This window comes from Gossypium raimondii, chromosome 5 (genome assembly GCF_025698545.1).
Source record: "Gossypium raimondii isolate GPD5lz chromosome 5, ASM2569854v1, whole genome shotgun sequence".
Taxonomy (NCBI): domain Eukaryota; kingdom Viridiplantae; phylum Streptophyta; class Magnoliopsida; order Malvales; family Malvaceae; genus Gossypium; species Gossypium raimondii.
The window spans coordinates 8909595-8935519 of NC_068569.1; the positions used below are offsets into that span (position 1 = coordinate 8909595).

At 34.6% G+C, this 25925-nt stretch overlaps 5 protein-coding genes across 6 annotated transcripts; 2 read left to right on the forward strand and 3 right to left on the reverse strand.

Moving 5' to 3' along the window:
• Nucleotides 1-260: 260 nt before the first annotated feature.
• Nucleotides 261-4397, forward strand: LOC105768820 (RNA pseudouridine synthase 3, mitochondrial). 2 transcript variants are annotated; one of them, XM_012589025.2, is made up of 10 exons: nt 261-377; nt 464-851; nt 994-1071; nt 1215-1373; nt 1592-1639; nt 1725-1805; nt 2791-2907; nt 3083-3184; nt 3264-3422; nt 3767-4397. In XM_012589025.2, the coding sequence occupies exons 2-10, from the start codon at nt 552-554 to the stop codon at nt 4139-4141; spliced, it is 1419 nt and encodes a 472-aa protein (XP_012444479.1). In that variant the 5' UTR covers nt 261-377; nt 464-551; the 3' UTR covers nt 4142-4397. The 2 variants fall into 2 exon arrangements, with proteins under 2 accessions (XP_012444479.1, XP_012444478.1); XM_012589024.2 differs by lacking the exon at nt 261-377 and having other exon boundaries at nt 386-851.
• A 3102-nt stretch (nt 4398-7499) lies between these two features.
• On the forward strand, nt 7500-12459 carry LOC105768822 (tyrosine--tRNA ligase 1, cytoplasmic). Its single transcript, XM_012589026.2, has 10 exons — nt 7500-7739; nt 7840-7987; nt 8482-8768; nt 8859-8955; nt 9507-9612; nt 9703-9785; nt 9913-10058; nt 10266-10371; nt 12021-12080; nt 12243-12459. The coding sequence occupies exons 1-10, from the start codon at nt 7642-7644 to the stop codon at nt 12261-12263; spliced, it is 1152 nt and encodes a 383-aa protein (XP_012444480.1). The 5' UTR covers nt 7500-7641; the 3' UTR covers nt 12264-12459.
• Nucleotides 12460-14857: 2398 nt separating this feature from the next.
• Nucleotides 14858-15586, reverse strand: LOC105768823 (uncharacterized). The gene has a single exon (XM_012589027.2). The coding sequence runs from the start codon at nt 15467-15469 to the stop codon at nt 15026-15028; it is 444 nt and encodes a 147-aa protein (XP_012444481.1). The 5' UTR covers nt 15470-15586; the 3' UTR covers nt 14858-15025.
• Nucleotides 15587-16045: 459 nt separating this feature from the next.
• On the reverse strand, nt 16046-20686 carry LOC105768819 (U-box domain-containing protein 52). Its single transcript, XM_052630988.1, has 8 exons — nt 20295-20686; nt 18892-19013; nt 18432-18659; nt 18287-18328; nt 17834-18113; nt 17547-17648; nt 17046-17468; nt 16046-16958 (listed from the first exon to the last, which is right to left on the reverse strand). The coding sequence occupies exons 1-8, from the start codon at nt 20646-20648 to the stop codon at nt 16233-16235; spliced, it is 2277 nt and encodes a 758-aa protein (XP_052486948.1). The 5' UTR covers nt 20649-20686; the 3' UTR covers nt 16046-16232.
• Nucleotides 20687-22872: 2186 nt separating this feature from the next.
• On the reverse strand, nt 22873-25690 carry LOC105765780 (pollen receptor-like kinase 4). The gene is made up of 3 exons (XM_012585030.2): nt 24723-25690; nt 23956-24600; nt 22873-23867 (listed from the first exon to the last, which is right to left on the reverse strand). The coding sequence occupies exons 1-3, from the start codon at nt 25411-25413 to the stop codon at nt 23197-23199; spliced, it is 2007 nt and encodes a 668-aa protein (XP_012440484.1). The 5' UTR covers nt 25414-25690; the 3' UTR covers nt 22873-23196.
• Between the last annotated feature and the right edge of the window lie 235 nt (nt 25691-25925).

Genomic DNA, 25925 nt, shown 5'->3' on the forward strand with positions numbered 1-25925 from the left:
CTCCATCAAAAGCCGTAGTCAATCACCTGGTGCAGCATTGATCAATTTATCAAGCCATCAAAGGTCTGACCTGCCTCGATATTTACATACAAAAGTGACCGGTTTTTATCGAGCCTAAAAGAACAACTTGTTGAGGGCAAACTGCTGGACCAAGCTATTAAAGCCTACATCTCCGACACAGTTATCCATCTTGAAGGGCCCTCAGAATTGGGCTTCACATACTTAATTCGTAATCCCTTGCTCAAGAGGCTAAGGGAGGCATCGGGTTTCCCCCTTTTACATGCCTTAAGAAAGAAGCCTAATACAACAACCCAGATTCATGAGGACCAATCTGCCCATTCATGACCTATTTGAAAATCATCAATGCTCTTGCAACGGTGAGAACCCAGAATCCCCCACTGACTTGTGTATTCATTTTAACAGAAAAAGGCTGATATAGTTTTGCTATTACGTTTTGTACCAGCCTCTCTTTTTATCGAGGGGAAAAGCCGGAAGGGAAAAGAAAACGCCAGCTTTGATTAATTGAAGAAGTAAGCAGTTAATGGTTGCAGATGCAGAAGAATAGGCTCGGCCACCATCTTTTATCTCTAGCGAGACACTACTCCAGAGTGGCTCCGCCTCCACCTGCGTATGCCGACCCAGTCATCCGTGTCTCTAATAACGTGGCTTACTTGGGCAGTCCTAAACAGGGTCCAAAGCCACGCCAACTCCTTTCCTTGCCCCCTTTCCCTGGTCATCATTTGCCCGGAAAGAACTCTGCTACTGGTCGTGTCACTGCTATCAGCTGGCTCAAATATTACTTTGATGAAATTTCAGACTCCGCCATTCAGTCCCATTTTAACAAGGGCCTCGTAAGTATGCCAAACTATTTAATTTTCTTTTATAAATATAAAGATACCCATTGCTTTGCTCGATGCTTTAGGCCAATTAATCCTCTCTGCCGCTTACCTTTCTCAGCATTCAATAGATGTATGTATGTCCTTCTTGTTGTAGGTTGAGATCGAATCCTCAAATCCTAATGCAGCCGATTCTTTCATAGAAAGGGATGGGCAAATGAAATCCTTGAGAAAGGTACTGATTCTAAGCATGTTACCCTTAATCTCAGGATTTTACTTCAAAAATAAAAGAAATTGCGTTTTTTTCTTGGGTCCTTGTCTATAGTATGCCCTTATGTGGGGGTTTAATTACTCTGCACTTATACAGCTTACCTACAGATCAAGCATAATGAGGTGATGGAAGTAGGGGCAAGAGTTTGGGTACCTGTATCCATTGCGGAGACTCGAGTCTCCAAGAGATTTGACTGTATACCGAGTGGGACTCTTCATCCTAATGCTGATGAGATTGACTATTTGCGAAGGCTTGTCAAGTACAAGGCATGTGTTGAGTTTAACTGCTTGTTGGTATCTTTTATCAATCTCTTATTGACAATTGTATATGTTTGTGCTTGTTTGCAAACCTGTAAGTTGATGTGTGTCCTTCTTAACTCCATATTACTTTTCACTTGATGGATTATGTGCTCTGAGTTTTTTGCTTCATTCTGAATTGTTTTTCAAGTTGTTCCCGTTTTTATTATTGCTGTTTAATGTTTCAGGACTATGCTATACTTGTACTAAATAAACCCCCCAAGCTGCCAGTAAAGGTTTGGTAACATTGTTTAGGGCATTTGTGTTGTTTTCTCTGTATATTGTGTTTCCTCTTACTTTGTTTTGTAACAATATCTTTAGGGAAGTCTGCCTGTGCATAACAGCATGGATGCATTAGCAGCGGCAGCTTTGTCTTATTACTATGACGAGGGTCCTAAACTGGTACGCTCATTTTTTGTAGATTATATGGTGAATGCCTTTACCATACCTGGTTTCTTTTTTGTCATTATTATTGGCATATATCAGTAGTAGTTAAAAGTTCAATGCTTTTCATGATAATCTGGTATATGATAAAAAAAATTTGGCTTGAATGCTTAAATTTTGGATTTAAGCTGAAGAAGAGCGTCCTTGTTTGAGAGAAACATTAGGATCATGGTGGAATATATGGGATGAATAATAGCCTGGCATCACACTTGTAGGTAGATAGATTTTAATGTAGTTGCACTTTTATATGTTTCCTCTCGTCTCTGTGTGCATGCAGTATGCACACAAGCACCCTTTTCTGTTTGAGTTTATAATTCTTTCTTGAAAGGTTCTTGACTTCTTCTTAGACATCCTTATCATGGTATTTGATTTTTATTTTTATTTGCTTCAATCATGCAAAGAAACCATGTCTCGTTATTTCATGGGAGGAACATATATTTTTCTGCTTACTTGGTTAAAACTATATCAACCTTAAGGGACATGTTTTGAAATAGAATCAAGAATGAACCAAGTTTTTTTTTTTTTTTTAATGTCTTCTTTCCTTTTTCATTACCATTTATTGAAGTTTCAAGTTAGTTGGACCTCTTATATATTTTATCAAGTTGAAGTAATTTTAGTTTATTTCTTTGGTTCATTGAGGTTAAACTGTAAATCTTGAGAGTAATGAAGATTAAGATGTTAATAACTTTTTGAGGGTTGATGATGCTTCTTATTCAGCTAATTGTTGAAAAGGACATATGTGATATGTTGATTTTTTGTGTACTTGGGGTAAGGCTTAGTGGATTAAAGTTATGTGTCCAAAGATTTGCTTCTAGTTGTAAGTGAAATGTAGTTTGTAGCTGTTAATGAGTTGTGATTTAATTTAGAGTTTTCTTTTGCTTGCTGGTAAGCCATTTTTCTCCACCTTTTCGCTTAGGCTGCTTTTCTTGTCAACTTCTGTCAGGTGCATAGGCTTGATAGAGAAAGCAGTGGTCTCCTCTTAATGGGAAGAACTAAAGAAAGTATAAATCATCTTCATTGGCTGTTCAATGACATAAATCCAGCAAAGTCCTCATGTAAGGTACATGTACCCTAAGGAAAACAAATTGTCAAATGCCTGCTACCTATATTCCATCTTATTGTTATTATGCTTTTTGTTTAGTTAGCGCAATGGCTGCCAACTTGTACAGCATTATAAACTGCTAGTTGAACACTTTTGTTCGTTTTGTTTACAAATATTCTGTTGGCAAATTTAGGCTTGGAATGATGCTTGTGATGCAAAGTTTCAGCGCTATTGGGCATTGGTGATAGGCACTCCAAAGGAGAATGAAGGCTTAATTCGTTCTCCTCTTTCAAAGGTTTTCTTTTGCCAATTACTCTCTTTGCCTCTACCTTAACTAGCACTTTAATCATGTACCTTTTGTTGTTTTTTTTCAGATTCTTCTTGATGATGGTAAGACTGAGAGGGTCATCTTGGCTCAAAATGTGGGTTTAGAACCTTCTCAAGAGGCTGTGACTGAATATCGGGTATTAGGTCCTATGATAAATGGATGCTCGTGGGTTGAACTGCGCCCACTTACTAGCAGGAAGCACCAGGTACCATATCTATCTCTCTATTTCTTTCTCTGCCTTCTTATTCAAGTGATGTATGAAGGCAATTTGTAGTTTTAGAATCATATAGAGAAGGTGACAACTATAGTCTGCAAAGAATGTGTATACATGCTTACCTCCACAAACTGGCTCTTGATGATTAGGGAAGGAAATAGGAGCTTATTTGGGGGTGAAAGGGGGGGGGGATTGACTTTTTGTAGTCCAGAAGTAGCCGGCAAATACCTATAAGGCTATAATGAATCTGTCTGTGTCCTACCTTCAAAGAGTTTTTACTTCTCCTATCAGGTCATCAATTATAATTAATCTCTCGTACTTCCGATTTTGTTCAGCTCCGTGTCCACTGTGCAGAAGCTCTAGGGACTCCTATAGTTGGTGACTATAAGTATGGCTGGTTTGTTCACCGGAAATGGAAGCAGATGCCTCGAGTTGATATTGAGCAGAGGACGGGGAAACCGTACAAGTTACGAAGGCCAGAAGGTCTGGATGTTCAGAAAGGAAGTGTATTGTCCAAGGTTCCCTTGTTGCATCTGCATTGCAGGGAGCTTGTACTTCCAAATATTGCAAAGTTCCTTCCACTGTTGAGTAATAATGCAGAAACCCTGTCTCCTGGACTAAGTGGCAAGCCTGATCTCCTGCGCTTTGTAGCATCAATGCCTAAACACATGAAAATTAGTTGGAACTTGATGTCATCCTATTTAGTTTAAATATCCAAGATTTCAACTTTGATGGTCTCATCTTTACATTCATTGATTTTATCTTCTGCTGCGACTTCAATTTTGTTAAGATCATTACTAATTTAGATCTAGGTTTTTTTTTGTTTTTTTTTTCAGTGTGGGTAAGGATTTTGCAATTCAAGATGGTTAGATCCGGTTTGGATTATTATTTGTTTAATAAAAAAAGTTGATTGTAAAAATATGTAAATGTTAAGATATGATAATTTTTAATATTTATTATTTTAAATGATGAAACAGGCTTTCAGATTTGATCCAATTTGGATCAAGCTTGAATAAACAAAAGTATAATTCTTTGGGCAGATTTACAAAGAATGAAAATATAATATTTTCATATAATACTTTGTTAATGAATGGGGTAAAATTAAAATATTAGTTTACTCATTTTCATTAATCGATGTCTAAAAATCAAAATTTATTTTTGATGAACATAAATTTTAAAATTTATTTTATTGAGGGTATAAAGTTATTTTCTTTGATAAACAAATGGACATAAGTAGATCTTATAATATTTGTTCGTGTAACCATAATAAAAGTATTTGAAAACAACTAAAATTCAATAATATCGTTTTTTTTTTTTCGACAAATAAAAATATATTCACTTTTAAGTATTTCTATGTTGTTTTTATTTATTTTAAGGGTAAACTACACTCATGGTCACTTTTGTTTACCTTAGGTTACGTTTTAGTCACTTATGTTTGAAATGTTACGTTTTAGTCATTTACGTTATCATGTTGTAACATTTTAGTCACTGAGCCATTAATCGTCATTAATGGTGTAACGGTAAGCTGACGTGACACGTTAAATCATCATTTCAAACAAAATTTTAGGTTAAATTATACAATTGATCCCCATATTTTTTTCGTTTTAAGTAATTTAATTTTTTTCTTTTATGTTCTTTAAACTTTCCTTTTTTTCCATTCTCTTTGTTTCTCCTCTGTTTTCATATCTTTCCCATTTCTTTTAACATATTAGGAAGTCGAATTGGCGTTGAAAAAAGAAGTAGGAAGTCGACTGTCATCATTTACCTATAACCAAAACCCTATAACTAAAACCCATAAACCCATACCATGCTTCTTTCTTCACTACCAATTCGACTTCCTGGTATGTTAAAAGAAATAAAGAAGGTAGGAAAACAGAGGGAGAAGCAGAAGAGAATGGAAAAGAAAGAAAAGAAAGAAAGAAAGTTAAAAGAACATAAAAGAATTAAATTGCTCAGAACGAAAAATTATGGGGACCAATTGTATAATTTAACCTAAAGTTTTTGTTTGAAATGATAATTTAACGTGCCACGTTAGCTTACCATTACACCATTAATGACAATTAACGGCTCAGTGACTAAAATGTTACAACATAATAACGTAAGTGACTAAAACGTAACATTTCAAACATAAGTGACTGAAATGTAACCTAAGGTAAACAAAAGTGACCATTGGTGTAGTTTACCCTTATTTTAAAAACTATAATTGCAAACATGAAGATGATTGAAAATGTTTATTTACTTTAACTTATATGATATTAAAATTCTATGAATTTAAATTTTTTAGGGTCTTTGAATTTAATTTTAAAATCTAAATATTCTCATTTTTATTATATATAGATTAAGTTGGATATAGTCACATATTTTTAATTGATTTATGAAAATTTAAAATTAAATAAATAAGACAAAAGAATTTCTTAATTGGAATTAAAAACTTTACTGTAGCTAACTTAAAACTTTGGATAAACTACTAAAATAGTCATTTTTGTTTGACTCAGGTTACATTTTAGTCACTTATGTTTGAAATGTTACATTTTAGTCACATACGTTATCGTGTTGAAACATTTTAGTTATTGAGCGTTAGTTGTCGTTAACGGTGTAATGGTAAGTTGACATAGCACATTAAATCATTATTTCAAACGAAAATTTTAGGTTCAATTATACAATTGGTCCCTATATTTTTTCGTTTTGAGCAATTTAATTATTTTCTTTTATGTTATTTGAACTTTCCTTCTTTTTTTTTCTTTTTTCCCATTCTCTTCTCCTTCTCTCTCCGCTTTTCTTCCTTCTCGATTTCTTTTAACGTAGTTTTTTTATGTTTTCATTTGTTAAAACTTGTCCATATACTTATATTTTTTAACAATTTAATGTTTTTCTTTTCCTTTTCTTCTTCCCCGCCAAATAAACCAAGTCCTTGTTTCTTTCACATGATTCATAAATTGAATTTCATTGAAAACCGAATATCAATCATTCTTAATCAAATCTCGATTTGAATATAACCTAATTTTGAAACTAAAATTGGATATAACTAATCAATATAAAAATCATATCCTTAATCAAATCTAAGCATAAATTGAATTCTTTACATTCAAAACAAATTTTTTCGTTTCCAAACATTTACAAAATCGTGTAGATTATTCATTTCCTTTTCTTTTATTTTCTTTTATTTGCTTGATTGGAAGTCGAGCATGGATGAACCAAAGAAAGAAATGGAGCATGAAATCAAACTGGTTTGGATAAAGTTGAGGGTAAGTTTCTTATGGAGGTCATTTTAATCATTGAGAGTGTAGAGCTCATTTGAAGAATCCATGAAACAATGTAGTTTCGAGAGGGTGAGAATGCTGTAGGTAAGATAAATAAGGTGGTCATGGTGGTTGGTTTGGAGGTTAAGGGAACGGGCTCGAGAAACTTTGTTGAGAGTGGACTACCACAAGTCACGATTAACGACATATTCAAGTGAGGCAAGCTTGTGGACTAGGTCATTGAGAGATCCAAATTGGTTCATTAAAATGATGATGGACAATTAGAGTTATTAATTGTAGGGTGAGAATATGCGAAACAATTTTGATTTTGATTTTGATTTCAACTTTTGCCTTTTTTTCATAAACATAAAAAAGTTTTAACAAATAGAAAATATAGAAAACTAAATTAAAAAAGATGGAGAAGGGAAGAAAATAGAGGGAGAAGTAGAAGAGAATGAAGAAAAGTTAAAAAAAAGAAAAGTTAAAAGAACATAAAAGAAAAAAATTAAATTTCTCAAAATGAAAAAAAATATAATGATCAATTGTATAATTTAACCTAAAATTTTCATTTGAAATGATGATTTAATATGCCAAGTCTGTTTACAGTTATACTGTTAAAGGTAATTAACGACTCAGTGACTAAATGTTACAACACGTTAACATAAGTGACTAAAACGTAGCATTTCAAACATAAGTGACTAAAATGTAACGTGAGTTAAACAAAAGTGACTATTTTGGTAGTTTACCCTAAAACTTTTTAACGATGGTTATTTATCCAACGGTCTGTGTTGAAGCCGCCGAATAAAGGACTAGATTACACTTGCACCGCACGCACTTAGCCAAAAACAGTTTTTTTGAACGATAGCCAAAAACATTAAAAAAGTGAGACACTAGGGTAATACCAAAATTTGGATTAGCCAACTTTGTATTGTAAACCCTTTGCCAACGCCGTCGCAGTACTCTCTGAACCGATGGCGGACCAATCTCCTGCGGATCAGACCCCACCGTTCTCCGGCATGCAGTCTCTCTCCGTCGATTCTCAACCTCCCTCCTCCTCTTCAACTCCACAGTGAGTCATTTTCGTTGTAATTTTAGTTTTTTGTTTTGCTGTTTCTTTATAGATGGAAATCGAGTAAATATATTTGTATGTTTTGAAATCATTGTTTCAGGATGAGTTTAGAAGAAAAGTTTAAGATTATAAGAAGTGTAGGGGAAGAATGTATTCAAGAGGATGAACTGCTAAATCTTCTAAATCACAAACCTGAACCCATTTGCTATGATGGCTTCGAGCCTTCTGGCAGAATGCACATTGCTCAGGTATTCTACTTTTTTTTTTTTTTTTTCATTTTTAGAATCTTAAGTATTTTTTCCCTTAAAATTTTATAGTCCTCTTATATTGATTTCTCTGTAGATGTAGGGATTGAATCTCAGAATTGAACCAACTCTTTGATGGATTTGATTTATACAGAAAAGCTAATTATGGGTTTGTTTATTTATTCCTAACACATCATAACAGATTGAAATTTGACAATTTAACTTTATTCTGATTATTTGACTTCAAAGTTTTAGCTTCTTCGTAGTTATTTTATTGATTTAATTGTTTTTTTTTAACAATTGCTATATGCACATTTTCCTTTCAATAAATTTATGCTGTTTGCTGCATTTGTTTTCAGATCTAAGTTCTAACATGCTTCTTTCATTCACTTTGTTTATTCATATACTGTGGCTCTACATTTAGATTTATTGTGTTTCTTTTTAAATGTTTTCTCCCTCTTCCACTGAATTTTTCTTTTTTTGTTTGTGGTAAACAGGGAGTTATGAAGGCAATAAATGTTAACAAACTGACCTCTGCTGGGTGTAGAGTAAAAATCTGGATTGCAGATTGGTTTGCACAGCTAAACAATAAAATGGGTGGTGACTTGAAGAAAATCAAAGTAGTTGGACAGTATTTGATTGAAATCTGGAAGGCAGTTGGCATGGACCTGAATGAAAAGGTTGAATTCTTGTGGTCTTCAGATGAAATTAACTCCAGGGCATCAGAGTATTGGCCACTTGTGATGGATATAGCTCGCAGAAACAAGCTGCCCAGGATAATGAGGTGTGGGGCTAATAAGATCTTTTTGCTTTGTTTTATTAATATTTGTAGTAATTCTTTTGTTGACTCCGAATACAAAATGTGTTTTTCTAGGTGTTGTCAAATTATGGGCCGTAGTGAGCAAGATGAGTTGTCAGCTGCCCAAATTCTTTACCCATGCATGCAGTGTGCTGACATATTTTTCCTCAAGGTGCTTCTGCTTTGGATTTTATCCTTTCCTGATTCCAAGGCTTTTAGAGAACTTTAGGTAGATTTATAAGTAAATCTCAATAAAAGTGCGAGTGTCACTCTGTTTCAAGTTACTCCTACGAATTACTCAATTTCTTAACCATATAAATGCATATTAGGCGTATTTTCTAAGTGATATCCATTGTTTCATTTTCTTTTGCTAATTGAGAATTTTCATTAGGACATCATTTGGTATCCTTTTGTTGGAGTAATTGGATTTTTTTTCTCAGTGTGTCCAAATAAGGAAAGTTCCAATTTCTGATTGAAGATCCAAATGTACTATTATATTCCTCTACAGAGCTATTTTAAGTTTGACAGTTTAAGTAGAGAACAACTGTTAAGGATCTCCAGCATTGTTGCTATTGATCTCCTTCCATCTTTCTGCAGTTCATTCTGGACTATTTTTTACAAGCTGTACCCTTGCTTGTGTACATTCTATGTTTTCTTGTAGGTTATAATGTTAATTCAAACTTTTATTTATCTAAAGCTACTGTAATTGCTTTATGTGGACAGGCGGACATTTGCCAGTTAGGCATGGATCAAAGGAAGGTTAATGTGCTTGCAAGAGAGTACTGTGATGACATTAAGAGGAAAAACAAACCAATTATTTTGTCTCATCGTATTGTCCTACTTCAATATCTATTTTGGTTCTTTTGCTCATTTTCTTTTTCCATTTATCTTAGTTGCTCTTGGTTTTCATGATGTGCAGATATGCTTCCTGGTCTCCAGCAAGGACAGGAGAAAATGTCCAAAAGTGATCCATCATCATCAATCTTCATGGAAGATGAGGAGGTAGTCTGTCTTTGACTGGGTCGATTAATAATATCTGGGTTGCCTTTCTAGAAAAGAACTCAGAGTCTGATGAGTGGCCAGAATCTTTGAGTCATGTACTGATACTTTCTTATGATTCGTGATACAGGCAGAAGTGAATGTGAAAATAAAAAAGGCATACTGCCCCCCTAAAATTGTTGAGGGCAATCCGTGTTTGGAATACATCAAGTACATCATATTCCCATGGTTTAATGAGTTCAGGGTGGAGCGCAATGCAGACAATGGTGGTGACAAGTTAGTGGTTCCCTACCTTTTCACTTATATTCCAGCATAAGAATGGATGGGCCATTTTGGAAATTAATGCTTATGCCTTCACATTGGAAGTTTCAGAACTCCTTTAGGCTTTAATTCACTTTATTTGTATAACAAGCTATTTGTTATCTGTTATTATCATGCTATTTTAGAGTGGCATAGCACTAATGTGTTTATCATTTCATTCAGGACTTACAAGGATTTTGAGGAGCTTGTTTCTGACTATGAGAGTGGAGGGTTGCATCCTGGCGATTTGAAACCTGCTCTTTCTAAAGCTTTAAACAAGATACTACAGGTAAGCATGTTTTTACCTTTTGCTTTTATCTCCCTCCTGCTGTTAATAACTAGGTAATGCATGAAGAAAATACCTAAAACCCTCTGTCAACACTATCCTGGTTAAACCCTACAGTTAGCTACACCTGGCTTTGTATTAGCTTTTTTCACCTTACCAAAAAGGATGCTTAGGAACATCATCTGTGTTTGTTAAAAAGTGCAAAGCTCAGAAGGGTTTGAATTGAGGTGTTTTTGTTGTAGGCGCATGCCTTAACAACACACTGCATTTAGTTTCTGCTGTTAATAACTAGGTAATGCATGAAGAAAATACCTAAAACCCTGTCAACACTATCCTGTTGCAACTGACTCCAGTCACTGGCAGGCAAATTTTTCGGTTAAACTCTACAATTAGCTGCAACTGGCTTTGTATTAGCTTTTCTCACCTTACCAAAAAAGGCGCTTAGGAGCATCAACTGTGTTTGTTAAAATGTGCAAAGCTCAAAAGGGTTTGAATTGAGGTGTTTTTGTTGTAGGCGCATGCCTTAACAACACACTGCATTTAGCTTCTGGATTTTATTTTTCTTTCTCCTATTTTTAATGTTATAATCCTGCATCCATGGAAGCTAAATTTATTGCACAGGACCCTTAGTATAAGGGTAGGTAAATATGTCAAAAAGTTTTTAGTATATATATATATACCAAAACGAATATTGTGCAGAGTAATGTCTTGATGGACCTTGCGTAGTCATTTAAGTTTACACTTTATTTCATTTTATTTTCTAATTATGTATTGTGAGAGACTTATTTTGTTCTGAAGTTGTATTCTTCATGCTAAATAGAGTTTATTTACTTGGATAAAGATAAATTAACCCTTTCGGTCTTTATTCTTCTTCTACAATTATTTGAGCTGAAAGACTTGTACAAAATGAACAAATTATGAAATAAATTAAGATGAGAAAGTATAAACTATATTATGAGTTTATTTGCTTGTAATGTTAAGTTTGGTAATATAAATTTTGAGTATCAAATAAAATGACATTTTCAAGAATTTCTGAAAATTTGCTTATTAACAAGACGGAAAGTTCTTGAATGAATGATTATTCGGCTACATGCCGTGTCACTCCATGAGTATGCTGTTCCTTCTTTCCCATTATTCTAGCAAAAGGTTGGCAAACTAATTGGGAGTAATGGAGTAGCATGAGACAAATCCTTTTTCATTTGTTTTCGTTGTTGCTCTGTTTTATGTTTTTGTGCTTGTGATCATGTTTTTTGGGACACTAAAATTTGGGAGAAGGGGATCGGTTTATAGGATTTGAACCCTGGACTTTGATGCAGACTTTGCACATGATTCCTTCACAAGTCTTTTTGTCACTAGACGAGTAGCTTGTGGGCATTTTGGTTCACGGCTTCTCATCTTTTGCATCTGAGGTGCTATTGTTGGAAGCTTAATGCCATTGAGCTTCGTCATAGTATTCCTGCTAGTCAATGTTGAACTCATGAAAGATCTTGTCATGGCTTTATAATGCGGTGGGCTAAATCATGTAAAAGATGCGGATTCTCATGTTATGTTCGATGATTCTAGTGGTGCAACTTACATACAACAGTCGTGGAACACCTTATTTTGTTTACATGCCTATGAACTAATTTTCTTTGTGAATCCTTTATCTACAGCCGGTTCGTGATCACTTCAACAAGGATGCTAAGGCCAAAGATCTGCTCAAACGGGTTAAGGTATTGATGAGTATTTCTTGATTCCATGCATTTTAGATAATGATGTTTTCATGAGGCATGCTATGCTTGACTGGCTATGCCAGTATTTTCAGCTTGTCAGACATCGTTCTTCATCTCTCACAGCATATGAAACTTGACTTTTTAATATTCTGAATGATGCAGAGCTACCGTGTCACCAAGTGACCTCGATGAAGATGATCATCAACTTCTGCCCTCAGGATTAAGTAACTTTTAGTTTTGTTTTATTTATTACATAGCGTATTCAAATGAAAACTTGATCATGCATGTTATATACTTGTTATAGATACACCTCAGCCAGAAGTTTGATTTGGGTATTAATTATTGCTACCCTCTATTGCAAGATGGATTATTGAACTCAGTCCTTGATTTTTAAAAGGCATATTATCAATAATATGATCACGATGAGTAGTTTCGTATGAAATGACGAAGCTATTGTTTTTAAAAAATGTTTTATTGCACCAATATATATTTTATTTGTTTTCAGATAAAATTTTTTCAAATAAAATATTAATCTATGTAAAGTTTAGTTAGATATAAACTAAAAGTGAACACGAATACAAATTTAAGGATTGGAATTTATTCGAATGTAATTCAGAAGCTAGTAAAAGTTTTATTTTGGGTACAATAAAAGTTTTTGAACTTTGGATTTAATATTTGTACTACTTATCAGTTGTTGAAACTAAAGAGATAAATATGTCTGGATATTTAATTCAGTAAACGTTTGGGTTTAATAAACGCTTAGAACTTGTATTTAAGTAGTAAAATGTTTTTAGGTTAAATTCTATTATTACTCGGATTCAAATTTATTATTTTAAAATCTAACGTGATAAGTATTTTATCATATATGCAATGTTATTTTCACGTATTACTTGTTAAAAATTTAGTTAATATAAAAGAGATAAATTTTAAAACTTAGAAAGGACATATCTTATAATGTTCATAAAAATACAACTAATAACATAATTTAATTTTTATATTCTATATTAGTTTGGATTTAAAATTTACTTACATAAAAACAAGTAAGACCAATGAGGTATTTGTCAAGTATTAGCATAGATTTGAGGTGCACAGTATGCAATTATACGTAGATATTTAAGTTATACCATATGTTGTTATGTATGAGTTTTAGTTTAATTATTCTGTTTTAATTTTTGGATTTATTTTGTATTTTACTTGTAAACTTTAAAAAAAAATCATGAGACCCAATAGCTAGTAGTATAATTTGAAGGCTTAAGCAAATGTCTAAGAGATTTAGATCTACAGTATAGATAAAAAAATTAATGTAACAAATTTTAAAATAGTTTTAATTGAAATGATCAAGTTAAAGACAATGAATTTATGTAAAAGTTTCTAGATTTTATATAAAAATATAATTTAATAGATATCTTCAAAATAATATTTATTACTTAATAAAAAATAAATTTTAGTAATTTTATAATACTAAGTCCGCCAAACTCATTGAAATGAGAATATGAAGTTAATGGTCAATTTCCTTGTTATCATACATTCAATTGAGTGGCGCATCTATCCAATATATTCTCAAAAGATTGTTCATCACATGGAATGGTTTTAATTTACTTATAATTTGACATGAAATGGTTTAATGTGAATAGAAAATGAATTATGAAAATTGAATAATTAATATATGAAACGTATAAAAATAAAGCTAGATATAAAATTGATTTATTTTATACTAGTTTAACTAAATTCCTCCTTCAGTAATTAATCAACTCTTAAAAGAGGATAAATTTATATTTAAGGTGAATATTTTCATAACTCTTATGTATTTTTTAATTAATTTAATTTTAACGTTTGTATTTCATGTTTTATTCATATAAATCATACAATATAAGCCTTAAAAGTGTATTATGGATTACCATCTGACGTGGCTAAAAATTGTTTTCAACATTTTTGTATGCGAACTCATTGTAGGCCTCCACTAATGATTACTTGAAACTAAGAAGCTGCTTTGAAAGGGTACAACGACAGGGAAGACAATGGAGGCTTATATTGCCTGCTTTAAAAAGACCATGTTTGTAATGCATAATAGCAGACTTGAGGAGCTTATTAAAAAGAAATGCTGTAAGTTCATAATTCCAACACAAATAATTATTTTTTTAGTATTAAGTAAAATTTTGCATCATAAACAAAAAAAAAAGGGTGGTGGTGGTGGTGGGGGGGGGTATGCAATAGTTTTGGCAGAATAATACCAGTTTGAAAAACATTGGCACAGCTATAAATTCATTCAATAGGCAATTCAAGAAGCGAATTTCAAACCATGTAAACTCACAGTTCATCCAAAAGAAGAAGGGAATCACTACAGAGGTTCAAATTAAACAAAAAGAGTTCATAAATCACTACATATCCAAGCTGGAGCATATATTGGATGAAAGGGGAAATCTATACCATAAGTGTGGCAGAAACCTTTTCTAAAGCCACTCAAGAAATGTGTAAACCAATCATACATTACAAATGCAAATTTTAGTATTATTTTATAAATCCAAGTACTTGATTCATGTAAGCCGTGAAGGATGAAGCTTAACTACTCCGGAAGCTCTACTATAAAATAGAACCATCATTATTTGCCTCTTAGGTAGATCAATTGTCGCCATGCATATTTTCAACATTCTTCTTATTTTTCAGCCATCCTACAAATTCCCCTTCATACAAGGATTCTAATCCTATAGTATGTAAAGCTTCAGTTACCTCTAGAAAGACTCTGATGATGATGTAATGCTGAAAATAAATTGCAAAAGTTCTAAGCATAATAACACACAATATCATACATACTGACAATCTGTTTTATCTTTTCTAAAATTTGACTCAAATTCAGTAGCATTGAAGTACTCTAATTCAAATTCCCAAACCAGGATTAGCCAAATAAAAAAAAAACTGTTGACTTGAAAATTTTAATCTAAATGTAATTAAGGAGAAGAAGAAGGCTTGGTAGCAGTCCTAACAGAAGACCAAATCTGAGCGAAACCCTCAAAAACATGAGGCAGAACACTGCAAATTCCATTAAAAGCAGCACCGGAAGCAACCCCAATTGCAAAAGTCTCCAAATAACCAGGCTTGGAGTCGAGCTTCATGTCAACAACAGCAAGCCTGGTGTTGACACTGTCAATCTTTCTGGAAGTTTCGATCAAGAACTTGTCTTTCTTGGGTTTGGAGTTGGAGGAGACGACCCTCATCACCACGTTTTGAAGATCCTCAATGACTTTGATGGAAGCTTCTTGGGGATCGAATCCCTGGTTTTGGTAATGGGATATCAGCTCCTGGGGTGTTGGGATTTTTCTCTTCGCTTTGCTGCTGCTGTCTCTGTCGCTAACTTTTTGAGGTACAGCATTTGGTGCCGCAGGTTGTTCCATTTTACCATACAAATGATGGAAGCACTGATGAAAACCCTACAAAAATTTGGGGGTTTCGGAAGTGATTCGGGAACGGATAGGACAGCCAGAGATGGCTGATTGGAGGTATAAATTTTGTTTGGGGGGGGGGGTTCTTTTAATTTAATAAGCCCATTTTGCTCTTTTTGGCATTAATGGGCCCATGAGCAAAGCTTTATAAACTTGGCTTCACTTGTTTGTTTATGGGAGTAGAAAAACCGTCTAGCTAAAATAACTACAACTAATAAAAAAATTCAATATTAACATTTTAGATATTTTTCAATTTTATTTTAGTGACCCTCCTTTAACCATTTAAGAGGAGTGATGATATATTTTATGGTTTTTAGCTTTTAATATTTATACATGGTATCACTTTGATTCTTAAATACAAATAACTAAATAAATTTATATAAATATTTGTGATTTAGATAAACCAAAATATATTAAATTGAAATTTACAAACAATATATAATAATTGTATTAGGAATTTGGACTTGTTGAAACCGCTGTAATCATCATCACCTTCCATAATAAATAATGATAATAATAATAGCAGGTTTGATTCCAGTAATAAAACAACTAATGAAACTGAAAAGTAATATCTTTTTCTTCTTCAAAGATTGGTAGGGACTACGGAGGACATAATACAACAAGAGAAACAATTTTGGTAATACTGTAGAACTAGTTATTATTTTAATTATGTTCCAGAATTTCAAATGCTCTCACTTGAAAAAGGAGCTTGGCTTTACATAGGGGAAGCAGCATAAAAGGAACCGGTCATCTTCTCTTCAGCAATCTCTCTCAGTCGACACAGTTCTGGTAACACATCCTTCCCCAGATCCGGCCTGTCTCGCCGTCTCAGTTCCGCACATCGAAGTGCTAGTTTCGCCAGTGACAAGGTTTCTTCAGCTGGCCAGTCGGGTACCAAAGGGTCCAGCATCTCATGAAACGTGCCTCTCTCGACTGCTTGCTCCACGTAGTGAGCCAACCCCATTGGTGGCCTGGCTGTTATTAGTTGAAGGAGTATGATCCCTAAGGAATATAAATCGGATTTTACCCCCAGCATACCTGTTTGTTGATATTCCGGGTCTATATAGCAAAATGTTCCTGCTGCTGATGTTACGCAGCACTGTGTCATGTTCTCTGCAGCTTGAGGAACTAGCTTCGCCAACCCAACATCACTGATCTTGCTAACGTAGTTTTGATCCAGCAATATGTTGCCTGGTTTCAGGTCACGGTGCACAATTGGTTCTGGTTTTCTCTGATGGAGAAAAAGCAGGCCTGTTCCAATCTCTGCAGCTATTCGGAACCTGTGTTGCCAAGACAGTGCTTGGTGGTGGTTCCCTTTCCTAAATAGACAATCATCTAAGCTTCCCCTACCCATGTACTCATACACTAGGATCCCATACTCTGGGCAAGCTCCTAGAAGTAGTACCATGTTGGGATGGCGCATGCTGCTCAGCACTTCAATCTGCACAATCATAATCAACAGCATCAAGTTCAACTAATTCTTGTCTTTCAACAATCTTTTTATTCAATTGTATTATCTGTTTCTCACCTCCTGCAGGAACTGTAATCTCCCTTGTGCAGCATCTGGACGTAAAACTTTAACCGCTACCGGTGTATGACCGAGGTTACACTTAAAGACAGGACCATAACCTCCTTCTCCGATCTTTCGAGAAAGGGCAAAGTTATTTGTTGCTTCTTCAACTTCCTCAATGGTGTATCTTCTGTATTTGACATTACCTTGGGATAGAATCTCCAACATCCTCTTCATTTCCGCTGTTTCTCTTAGTATTTCCCCTCCTGCAACCGTTCTTCCTTTCAATTCTGCCTCTTTCTGTGCTGCTAAAGCTGCTTCTATGGCTGCCTGGCACCTGGCTTTCTCCTTCTCTACAGCTGACGTTGCAGCTTCCTCCGCTTGTCGTACCTCTTCCAATTTTTTTCGATCTTGATTTTGGGTTTGTTTCAGCTCCATTGCCTAAAGTAAAAAAGTCTCTACGATTCAGAAAATTTCACAAGGAGGGGTGCTTGAAGATGACATGTTTGATGCTTGTACCTGTTGCTTTGCTGTAAGTGCTTCTCTGCATGCATTACCATATAAGTCCATTGTTTGCTTCAATTCTTGCCTTAGTCTCCTCATTTCAACTTCGACTTCGTCCTGCTTGTGCCGATAATGGTTAGTATAAACTTATTGAGGGAGGTTAAAACAAACACACAAGTTCTGTACTCAAGGTGCTTAAACTTTGGCATGCATCTTAAATGTGCAATGATAAGAGATGAATGGAACCTGCAGGTGGCTATCATAAAACTAGTCTTCAATATGAGAGATGGTGATTAACGTACCGGATGCTGAGATGAACAAGATGATCTTCCACTATCGTATCCTGATAAGGACTCATGTGGAGAACTACGGTCAGGCCACCTCATTCCTAAACGCATTGATCCTAAGCTCTGTTCCGTGCTGTTTGATAATCGCCTAGAATCAAGGAATGAATCGAAGAACGAAGAAGAGCTACGGTCAGTGCTTGCTCTGTCTGAGCTGACAAATGATATATCAGTATCCGATTCTGGTAAGTCCCCAAACATTTTCTGAAGACTGGCTCTTGGGCCGTAGATCGGTGACCTGATTTTATAAACACGATGGTTAGTTTCACCAGCAAGGTCATGTCATCATAAAACAAATATCTTCGTACTGATTACAACTTATTTTTCATCCCATTTCCTACAAGAATCCGATTTCTTTTAAAACTGCATCCAACTTCGATTTGTGTATCAGGGTTATTTCTCAAGACTTGCCTGGCATTGCTGTCGGTTGAAATACGAGGCTTGGTCATTGACCTACCATCAGCTGCATGGTCGACAAACAGATGTTACACCTTCAGCAAGTCTAGATATGTAAATGAAAACTAGATTGAAAGGACTTTTAGTGTAGAAGGGACACAAACCTCCTTTTCCTTGACTAGTAGCACTATTCAGGGAGATCTTGCTCAAAGAATAGCCAGGGTTAACGCTCTCAGGTTTCTTAATTTGATCAAGTAATGGGGAGGCAAACGGCACTGAACGAACCGCGTTTCGTACTGAAGAGACCTTTCCTTTGGAAACGACATATACAGTGCAGAAGTCCGGTGAAGTTTTCAATACACAGGTCGGTATGTCGGCCCTGAATTTTCTGCATAACCATCGTTTGGATAAGAAAGAATTTCAGTGCTGAAGAAGCGCCATCATTCTTTTAATTTTTACTCTAGGCTAGGTGGTGATGTTACCCTAACTATTACATTCGCTACACAAAAGCTCATTATTAACGTTTGTTTCTCATTTCAGACAGACTTGTTGCTATTTAAAGTTTAAAATCTGATTTCTCCTGCAAAACCAATCATATTGGGTTCTTATCTAACCAATACCTCATAAATCCACTTCGAGAAGGGGCACCAAGAACCAATTTCTCAATTGCAGCGTAAGAAACATATTCCGTCAATGCTTTTACAATATCTGAACCTTCAAGTATGATATCAAGAGAACGTATCTGTTACAAATCAAACCAAATAAATATCATTTCTATATAGTGGCAGAGCGAGGATATTATTTATGAGGAGATCAAATTAAAATTAGGCATGTTACGATTCAAACATTTCAACAATTGATTCAAAAGAAATAATATTTTAACATAATAATCGATTTAAAAGGAGTAATATTCTAATATGACAATCGATTTAAACATAAAAACAATAGATTTAAAAGAAGTAATATTCCAGCATAACAATCGATTCAATCCAAATTGACCAATTCATGATTATCCAAAATCAACCAAATTTGATCCTCCAAAAACAAGTATAGTTTTCACAATTAAGCCGCAAACTTAAAACCGAATTCATGCTCATCCAAATATGCACCAGTGCCGCCTAACACAGTGACGAAACCAAAAAAACAACTTTTAAAAGATAATGATGGCCGAATGATTTGCTGAAAAATTTGGGAGTGTTGCTTGACACGTCAACGGCACCGACTGAGTACCGTAGATTTTGCCCATTTTCGTAAATAATTGGTGTGGTGCCTATTTTGGTAATTAATTATTTTTTCACATTATTTGAGCAAAAATACCTATTTAAAAAGAACAATTAAGAAAAAATAGTATATCATTACTTAAAATTGTGCACGATGTTCTTTTAAGGAAAAAAATCATTAAATATAAAGTCTGAATCAAAAGTTTCAACAATCTCTCTCAATATAAACGACAATATTATCTATAAGAAATTCATCGTCCATTTTGTTGCGAAAATTCAAAACAAGCCTTTAATACATATGCATAAAATAAGTTTCAAAGATTCAAAATCTATGAAAATTTAAAGAAAAACATACTTTATACTTAAAATTGGAGGAAAATGATGCAGAATTCTTTTCTTCTTTTCTTGCTAGGCATGAATATGAAAAGAAAGATGATAAAAATATGTTCATATTTTTTCTTTTAATATTAAATTATTATTTAATAAAATGTCATTCAAAAGTTATCATGAATAATTTAGCTTTTTCAGAAATATTTTCTTTGTTTTTATCAAGAATAATTTTTGGGAAGACTATAATTTGTATACAAAGGAGGAAATTGTAAAAAATCTTAAACCTTAGTCGGCTTTACTTATATTTTTTGGAGGATCCTACCATATCTATAAATGGTTAAATTGTAAAAATTTTAAACTTTAGGAGCATTACCCCTGGGCCTCTACTAGGCTACGCGATGATATATACTTGATATGAAAGAAAGCAATCGTCACAATTGCTCAAAGGGTTGCATTCGATTTCATAAACTTACGTCTTTTCGAGTACAAAAACAATGGAAGGTGAGGAACAGTTCCCTAGATAGCTTATCCTTCATCTGCTTGTTGGTGCCGGGTTCGCTAACATGACCATTACCTGCACCAGGGTAAAACTTAAATAAGAATATTGGAGCATGGATCATGAACCAAGAGTTCGACAGAGAGTTACCGGCTGATGGTTTATTAACATGAATAAGAACAACAGTTTGGCTTTTGGAAAGAAGCTGCTCAACGGCCCATCTGAAAGCATGTAGACTCCCTTTGTCCTTATCAATGGCTACCGCTACCAGCCCATTGCCACCACCACCCCCTTTCTTTGATACTGTACTATGTCCCTTTGGATGCCACATTTTGCTGTCTTCTTTTTTTATTTTCTCTTCTTCTTCCTTAAAGCTTAATCAAAGAATGAAAACAATACCCAAGGAAAAACAAAACTAGCTGGTTTTTTAAAGTGTTTTTAATTAGAATATAAATAAATATATAAAATGAATATTTAGTGACCCAGGTTATAATGGCAAAATGAAGATTCTAGTTTTTGTTGACAAAAACTACCTTACGGATCATCATTTGTTATTATCAGAAGGGAAGTTTAGAACTAGTTTTGGGAGGCCTAAAACCTCTCTTTTTTCCTCTAATCCCCTTTACAGCAGGCATCAAAATTCTGATTTTGACCATGCATTGCCTTTTATTGTCTTCTTTTTAACAGCTCCCTTGTTTTAGCTTTTGTCTATTTTGGTTGTCAAATAAATTCCTCAATAATTAGAACCCTTTGACCGAAACTTGTGTTGGAAATCAATCAACGTTACAATAATTAAAAATGGAGGACTATATTAACCAACAAATAATTATGAATAATAATAAGGTATATTGCATTCTTAGATAAAAGATTTAGGGTTGAATTTTAGAGACGATATTATTGAAATGAATAGCCACAAACCTTAAACATGGACTATAAAACATATATAAAGAATATTAAAAAAAAATTGAGGCATATATTTCTTCCCCTCTCACTGTTTCCATGAGCGAATTATAGAAAATAATAATATGCCTTAGGTTTGGAGGACGATTGGGTGCGGTGCGGTGCGTTATGCTTATTTTTTGTCTCATGCTATAGTATCTAATCTCAATGCCACCACTGTTTTTACATTAACCGCAGGTAAACGCACCATCCATCCAAACTCACCATTAATTTGTACTAATTAAAAGCAAGACAAAAAAGGATAATGATCAGTAATTATTATCGAGTGGATATAAATAGAAGTACTGTTAATGAATTAGAATAAACTTGTGATTGAGATGTATTGTTTATTATTTAGCAATACAATAATAACTAATCATTGTTCATATGTGTAAAGTTAATTTATAGAATAAACTTATACTTACTAGACAGTAATAGATGGAAAGATAAAAAGAGAGTTTGATCCCAAACATGATCATATTAAAATTATTGGCAGTGGCGGAGCCAAGGGGGGTTGGTAGGGCTCCGATCTCCTATAAAATGAAAAATTTTTCATTTAAATTCTTTATAATTTATGAAATTTTAAATTAATAATAGTAAAATTGTATTTTGGCCTCCCAAAAATAATAAAAATTTGATTTAATCCTCTAAAATTATAAAGATATAGACTATTAAATAGTAAAATTATATTTTACTATCGTAAAAATATAATTTAATTCCGACCTCCCAAAAATTTTTCTAACTCCACCGCTTGATATTAGTGGATATGAGTTATTAGAGTAACATTAGGTATTTTATGTTGTGATTATTATTCTGGTGAAATGCTACTATCAAATTGCTAACATATATCCAACCTTTTCCATTTGAGGCGATTTTAATTTGTTATATAAATTATATATATTTGATTTATTAAGGTATTTATTGGTGAGTCCAATAATTAATTCTTCATTTTGTAGGCTCATTAAATGGATAAATACTAGTCATAAGTTTTAAATTTGCTCTATATTTAAAGTGAACATCAAACCTTCAACCACTAGTTAATGTAAATGTGAGATTGTAATAATTTAATTAATTTTCAAGTAATACAATAATTTATTAAATTGAAGAATACAATAATTTAGTTGTTAAGGTAAAATGTGAGATTTTATTGAAGAGGAAGAAAAATTGACGGGGTTTGAACTCATCATTTCAGAATCAAATAATGTTCTTAGCTTTTTGCTGATACTTTTTTACAATCCAATAATAATAATAAGCGTGGGATGGCTTCTTTTTCTAAGAAAAGAAAAGAAAAGAAATCAGCCGTGAGCAACTCAATTAATGTTTGTCGCTAAAATTTGTTATTTTAATAATAATAATAATAATAATAATATTAATAAAGTTATTAGTTGATGTGGGTGATATAGATCATAAGCATTCACAATTTGATTGTGATAATAATGTTATAAAAAAAAGGAAACAGGTTATGTGAAAATAAAATGATAATTAAATTTTAAGTGTTAACATGTACACAAAAATAAAAAAATAAAGATATGTGTAAGCCTGAAACCTCACATAGGCCGAAGAACCATATTTGTTTATTAATTAAGCTTATTATGCTTTTAATTTATGTTATTATAGAAATTATTGGAGAAAGTTATTAGAATAACTAATATAACAAATAAAAAGCTAGGAACAAATATTTGTATTTGTATTTTTTTTTCTTTTTCCATTTAAAAGAATTCTCTATCAAATATTTGCTTTTCTTTTTTTCGGGTTTCTTCACCATGTTAGAAATGTATGAAGGCTTCATGTCTGGAGTTACAGCCCAGCCAAGTTTTCATTGTTTACATATGGAGAAAGCTAGCTCCCCGCGGACCATGATGTTGTTCATGAAGACATAGCTGGGTTATCCATTCTTACATTCATCAAGGTGTGCTTGCTCCCCTTCATCATCTCACAGCTCAACGACTGAAGAAGGATTCCTCATCCTTAAAACCGTTTTCCCCAGAGATAACTGCATTCACTTCGCCTATGGTGGAAGAGACGTCGTCATCATCATCTTCCTCTCTCAACTCTTCAATCTCTTTCACTACTTCCTTCAGCTCTGGTCTTGCCTCCGCATCTTCTTCGCAACAACTTAACCCGATCTTCAATAGGCTTATCATCTCACCTTTACAGTTCTTCGTTCCTTGCATCTCCGTGTCGAACACTTCACTGATCTTCTTCTCCTTCACCATCTTGTTCACCCACGTCGCTAAATTCGTTTTGCTGTCGTAACTTGGCGTCAGATAGTTTTCTGGGAACCTACCCGTTAAGATTTCCAAGATGAGTATTCCCAGGCACCAGACATCGGTTTTCCTACTTATGCGGCCATTCATCGCATACTCTGGTGATTTGTAAGCAGTCATCAGCGAGTGAGCTTGCTCTTGGTTTATCACCGACCTCAATGCGTAGTCACATAAAAATGGCTCGAAGTTCATGTCCAGGAGCACATTGGAAGATTTCAGATGACCGTGTGGAACAACTAGGGTAGGAAGCTCGTTGTAGAGATATGCCAAACCCTTCACAACACCTCTTATGATCTTCAACCGAGTTTGCCAATCAAGACCAGGTTTCTCTTCAGAGCGGTTGGCTGCACCCACCCACACAAAAATAGAGTTAGTGACTATAATTTGTAAGTACTAGCTAGCAACTTTAAGTTAAAAGGATGGGAATCTGACCATGAAGGTGACTGGCCAAGCTACCATCAACTACGAACTTGGAAACCAATAACTTTTCCTCTTTCCTATAGTAATATGCCAATACAGGTAGTAGGTTCTGATGGCTTAGCCTTCCTAATCTTCTCATATGTTCATGGAAATCTTCCCTGCCAACGTTATTCATTTGCTTATAGTTCTTCACCACCACTGCTTCACCTTTCCCTATGATAGCCTTATATGAAGCACCAAAATTCCCACTACCAAGAATCTCAGCTGAGGCTCTTAACAGATCCTGTAAATCAAACCTTTGGACATCCTCATTCAAGAATATTAGCTCAGACCTTTTCACATGAATAGTAGTAGAAGTCTCTGGAACTTTCTTTCCCCCTTCATCGCTTGCTGGCGGCTTAGTTGACTCATTAACAAATGCTTCCTCCTCTGATGATATTGATCTTCCTCTCCTCCGGACGAGACAAAAAACAAGTAATGCAATAATCGCCAGTAAAACTACAGACACCACAATGAGGGCAATCGTTAGAGCAGTCGATGACTTTTTAACCGTGGGTACAAGGGGGCTGTGTGGAGGGCCGCTAGGACTAGGTGGCGAACTAGGCGGAGGGCTCATGCCGCATGCTTTGAGAGGTGGCCCGCATAGATTTTTGTTCCCTGCATCACAACAAAGATATAAACATAAATAAATAGGTGCCAAATTACCTTTAGCGGATCAAGGCTTTATTTTATTATATCTTGACTAAAGGCATGCATGCATGCATGCGTGCTGTGGGTACCTGAGAACATGTTTGCACTCATTTTGCTTAAGCTTTCAGGAATAGGCCCCTCAAATTGATTGTTAGCCAGGTTCACCACCTTCAATTCCTTCCCATAAAATTCAGGTATTACGCCACTAAATTGGTTCCCCTCCAATTTCAGAATGGCTAGCTTAGGCAAGGTGATTAGCGATTTAGGAACTTTACCAGTAAAAGCATTATTTGCCAAAAACACTCTCTTCAAGGATAGCATCCCTTGGAACTCTTCATCGGAAATCTCCCCAGAAAGACGATTGTTTGACAAATACAAAGCCTTCAACATACTTAAATTCTTCACATCAGGTAATTTACCATCAAAATTGTTGTTCATGAGACTTAAACTGCGCAATTCATGCAATGCCCCGAGACTTTCAATATTCACCGTCCCTGCTAGACCCATGTTTTCAAGTTGCAAACCGATAACTTTACTGTCATGGCAAAGAACACCAACCCAATTCCCTATATCTCCTATACATGGTGGAACGGAAGCATTCCAATTGTTAAGAGACGATGAGATTGTTAACGAGTCCTTAAACGTCAAGAGGCTCTCAGTCTCCGTATCACCACCAGCCCCGCATGTATAGTGGACCAACGATAAGAAAAGAACAAGTGCAAGAAATAACGAGGGATTTGGCATGCGCACAAGCCTAGCTATGTGCGTGCCCATTACCATTGCAAGCTACAACGTGGAAATGGTGTCTAAGCAGATAAGGCAGGCTTCAATAGAAATGACGAGTTTTGATTGCATGAGCTTACTATCGGGCCTTTTTGCCTTACATTGACTTGTATACCTTCGTTTTTCGTTTTGGGGAAGGAAATGTGAGGGATGAAGAGAGTTGAAAAAAACAGGGGACAAACGCCACGACGATACGTTGGCGTAAAATCCCAAGAATAGAAGAGTTGGTGAGGATTTAGTAATAAAAAGGATTGAATGAAGAGGGTCCAAAGTTGGTGAAATTGAGTAAACAATCCTATATTCTAACCTATGCCCTGGGTTTTTTTTTTTTTTTTTGTGGTTTACAAGCTGAGCTGTGCCTCGGAGAAATCTTAGCTCCGCCTTCCAATTTTAAGCCTTTTTTGCCCTACTCTATTAACTTGGACGGTTTTAAACTATTTCCCTATTTTTAGTTTATGACTCTTGAGGACATTATGTCTTCCTCCTCCTCTTTCTTCTTATATGTTATA

Excerpts from the sequence above, each read along its gene's own strand:
- LOC105768820 (XM_012589025.2), top strand. The coding sequence starts at position 552 with ATGCAGAAGAATAGGCTCGGCCACCATCTTTTATCTCTAGCGAGACAC. Across the intron at positions 1,072-1,214 it reads AAATGAAATCCTTGAGAAAG|ATCAAGCATAATGAGGTGAT; the intron begins GTACTGATTCTA and ends GCTTACCTACAG. Across the intron at positions 1,640-1,724 it reads CCCCCAAGCTGCCAGTAAAG|GGAAGTCTGCCTGTGCATAA; the intron begins GTTTGGTAACAT and ends CAATATCTTTAG.
- LOC105768822 (XM_012589026.2), top strand. The coding sequence starts at position 7,642 with ATGGCGGACCAATCTCCTGCGGATCAGACCCCACCGTTCTCCGGCATG. Across the intron at positions 7,740-7,839 it reads TCCTCCTCTTCAACTCCACA|GATGAGTTTAGAAGAAAAGT; the intron begins GTGAGTCATTTT and ends TCATTGTTTCAG. Across the intron at positions 8,769-8,858 it reads AAGCTGCCCAGGATAATGAG|GTGTTGTCAAATTATGGGCC; the intron begins GTGTGGGGCTAA and ends GTGTTTTTCTAG.
- LOC105768823 (XM_012589027.2), bottom strand. The coding sequence starts at position 15,469 with ATGGAACAACCTGCGGCACCAAATGCTGTACCTCAAAAAGTTAGCGAC.
- LOC105768819 (XM_052630988.1), bottom strand. The coding sequence starts at position 20,648 with ATGTGGCATCCAAAGGGACATAGTACAGTATCAAAGAAAGGGGGTGGT. Across the intron at positions 19,014-20,294 it reads GTTTTTGTACTCGAAAAGAC|ATACGTTCTCTTGATATCAT; the intron begins GTAAGTTTATGA and ends GATTTGTAACAG. Across the intron at positions 18,660-18,891 it reads TCTCGAAGTGGATTTATGAG|AAAATTCAGGGCCGACATAC; the intron begins GTATTGGTTAGA and ends ATGGTTATGCAG.
- LOC105765780 (XM_012585030.2), bottom strand. The coding sequence starts at position 25,413 with ATGGTAATGGGCACGCACATAGCTAGGCTTGTGCGCATGCCAAATCCC. Across the intron at positions 24,601-24,722 it reads GAGTGCAAACATGTTCTCAG|GGAACAAAAATCTATGCGGG; the intron begins GTACCCACAGCA and ends GTTGTGATGCAG. Across the intron at positions 23,868-23,955 it reads CTTGGCCAGTCACCTTCATG|CCAACCGCTCTGAAGAGAAA; the intron begins GTCAGATTCCCA and ends GGGTGGGTGCAG.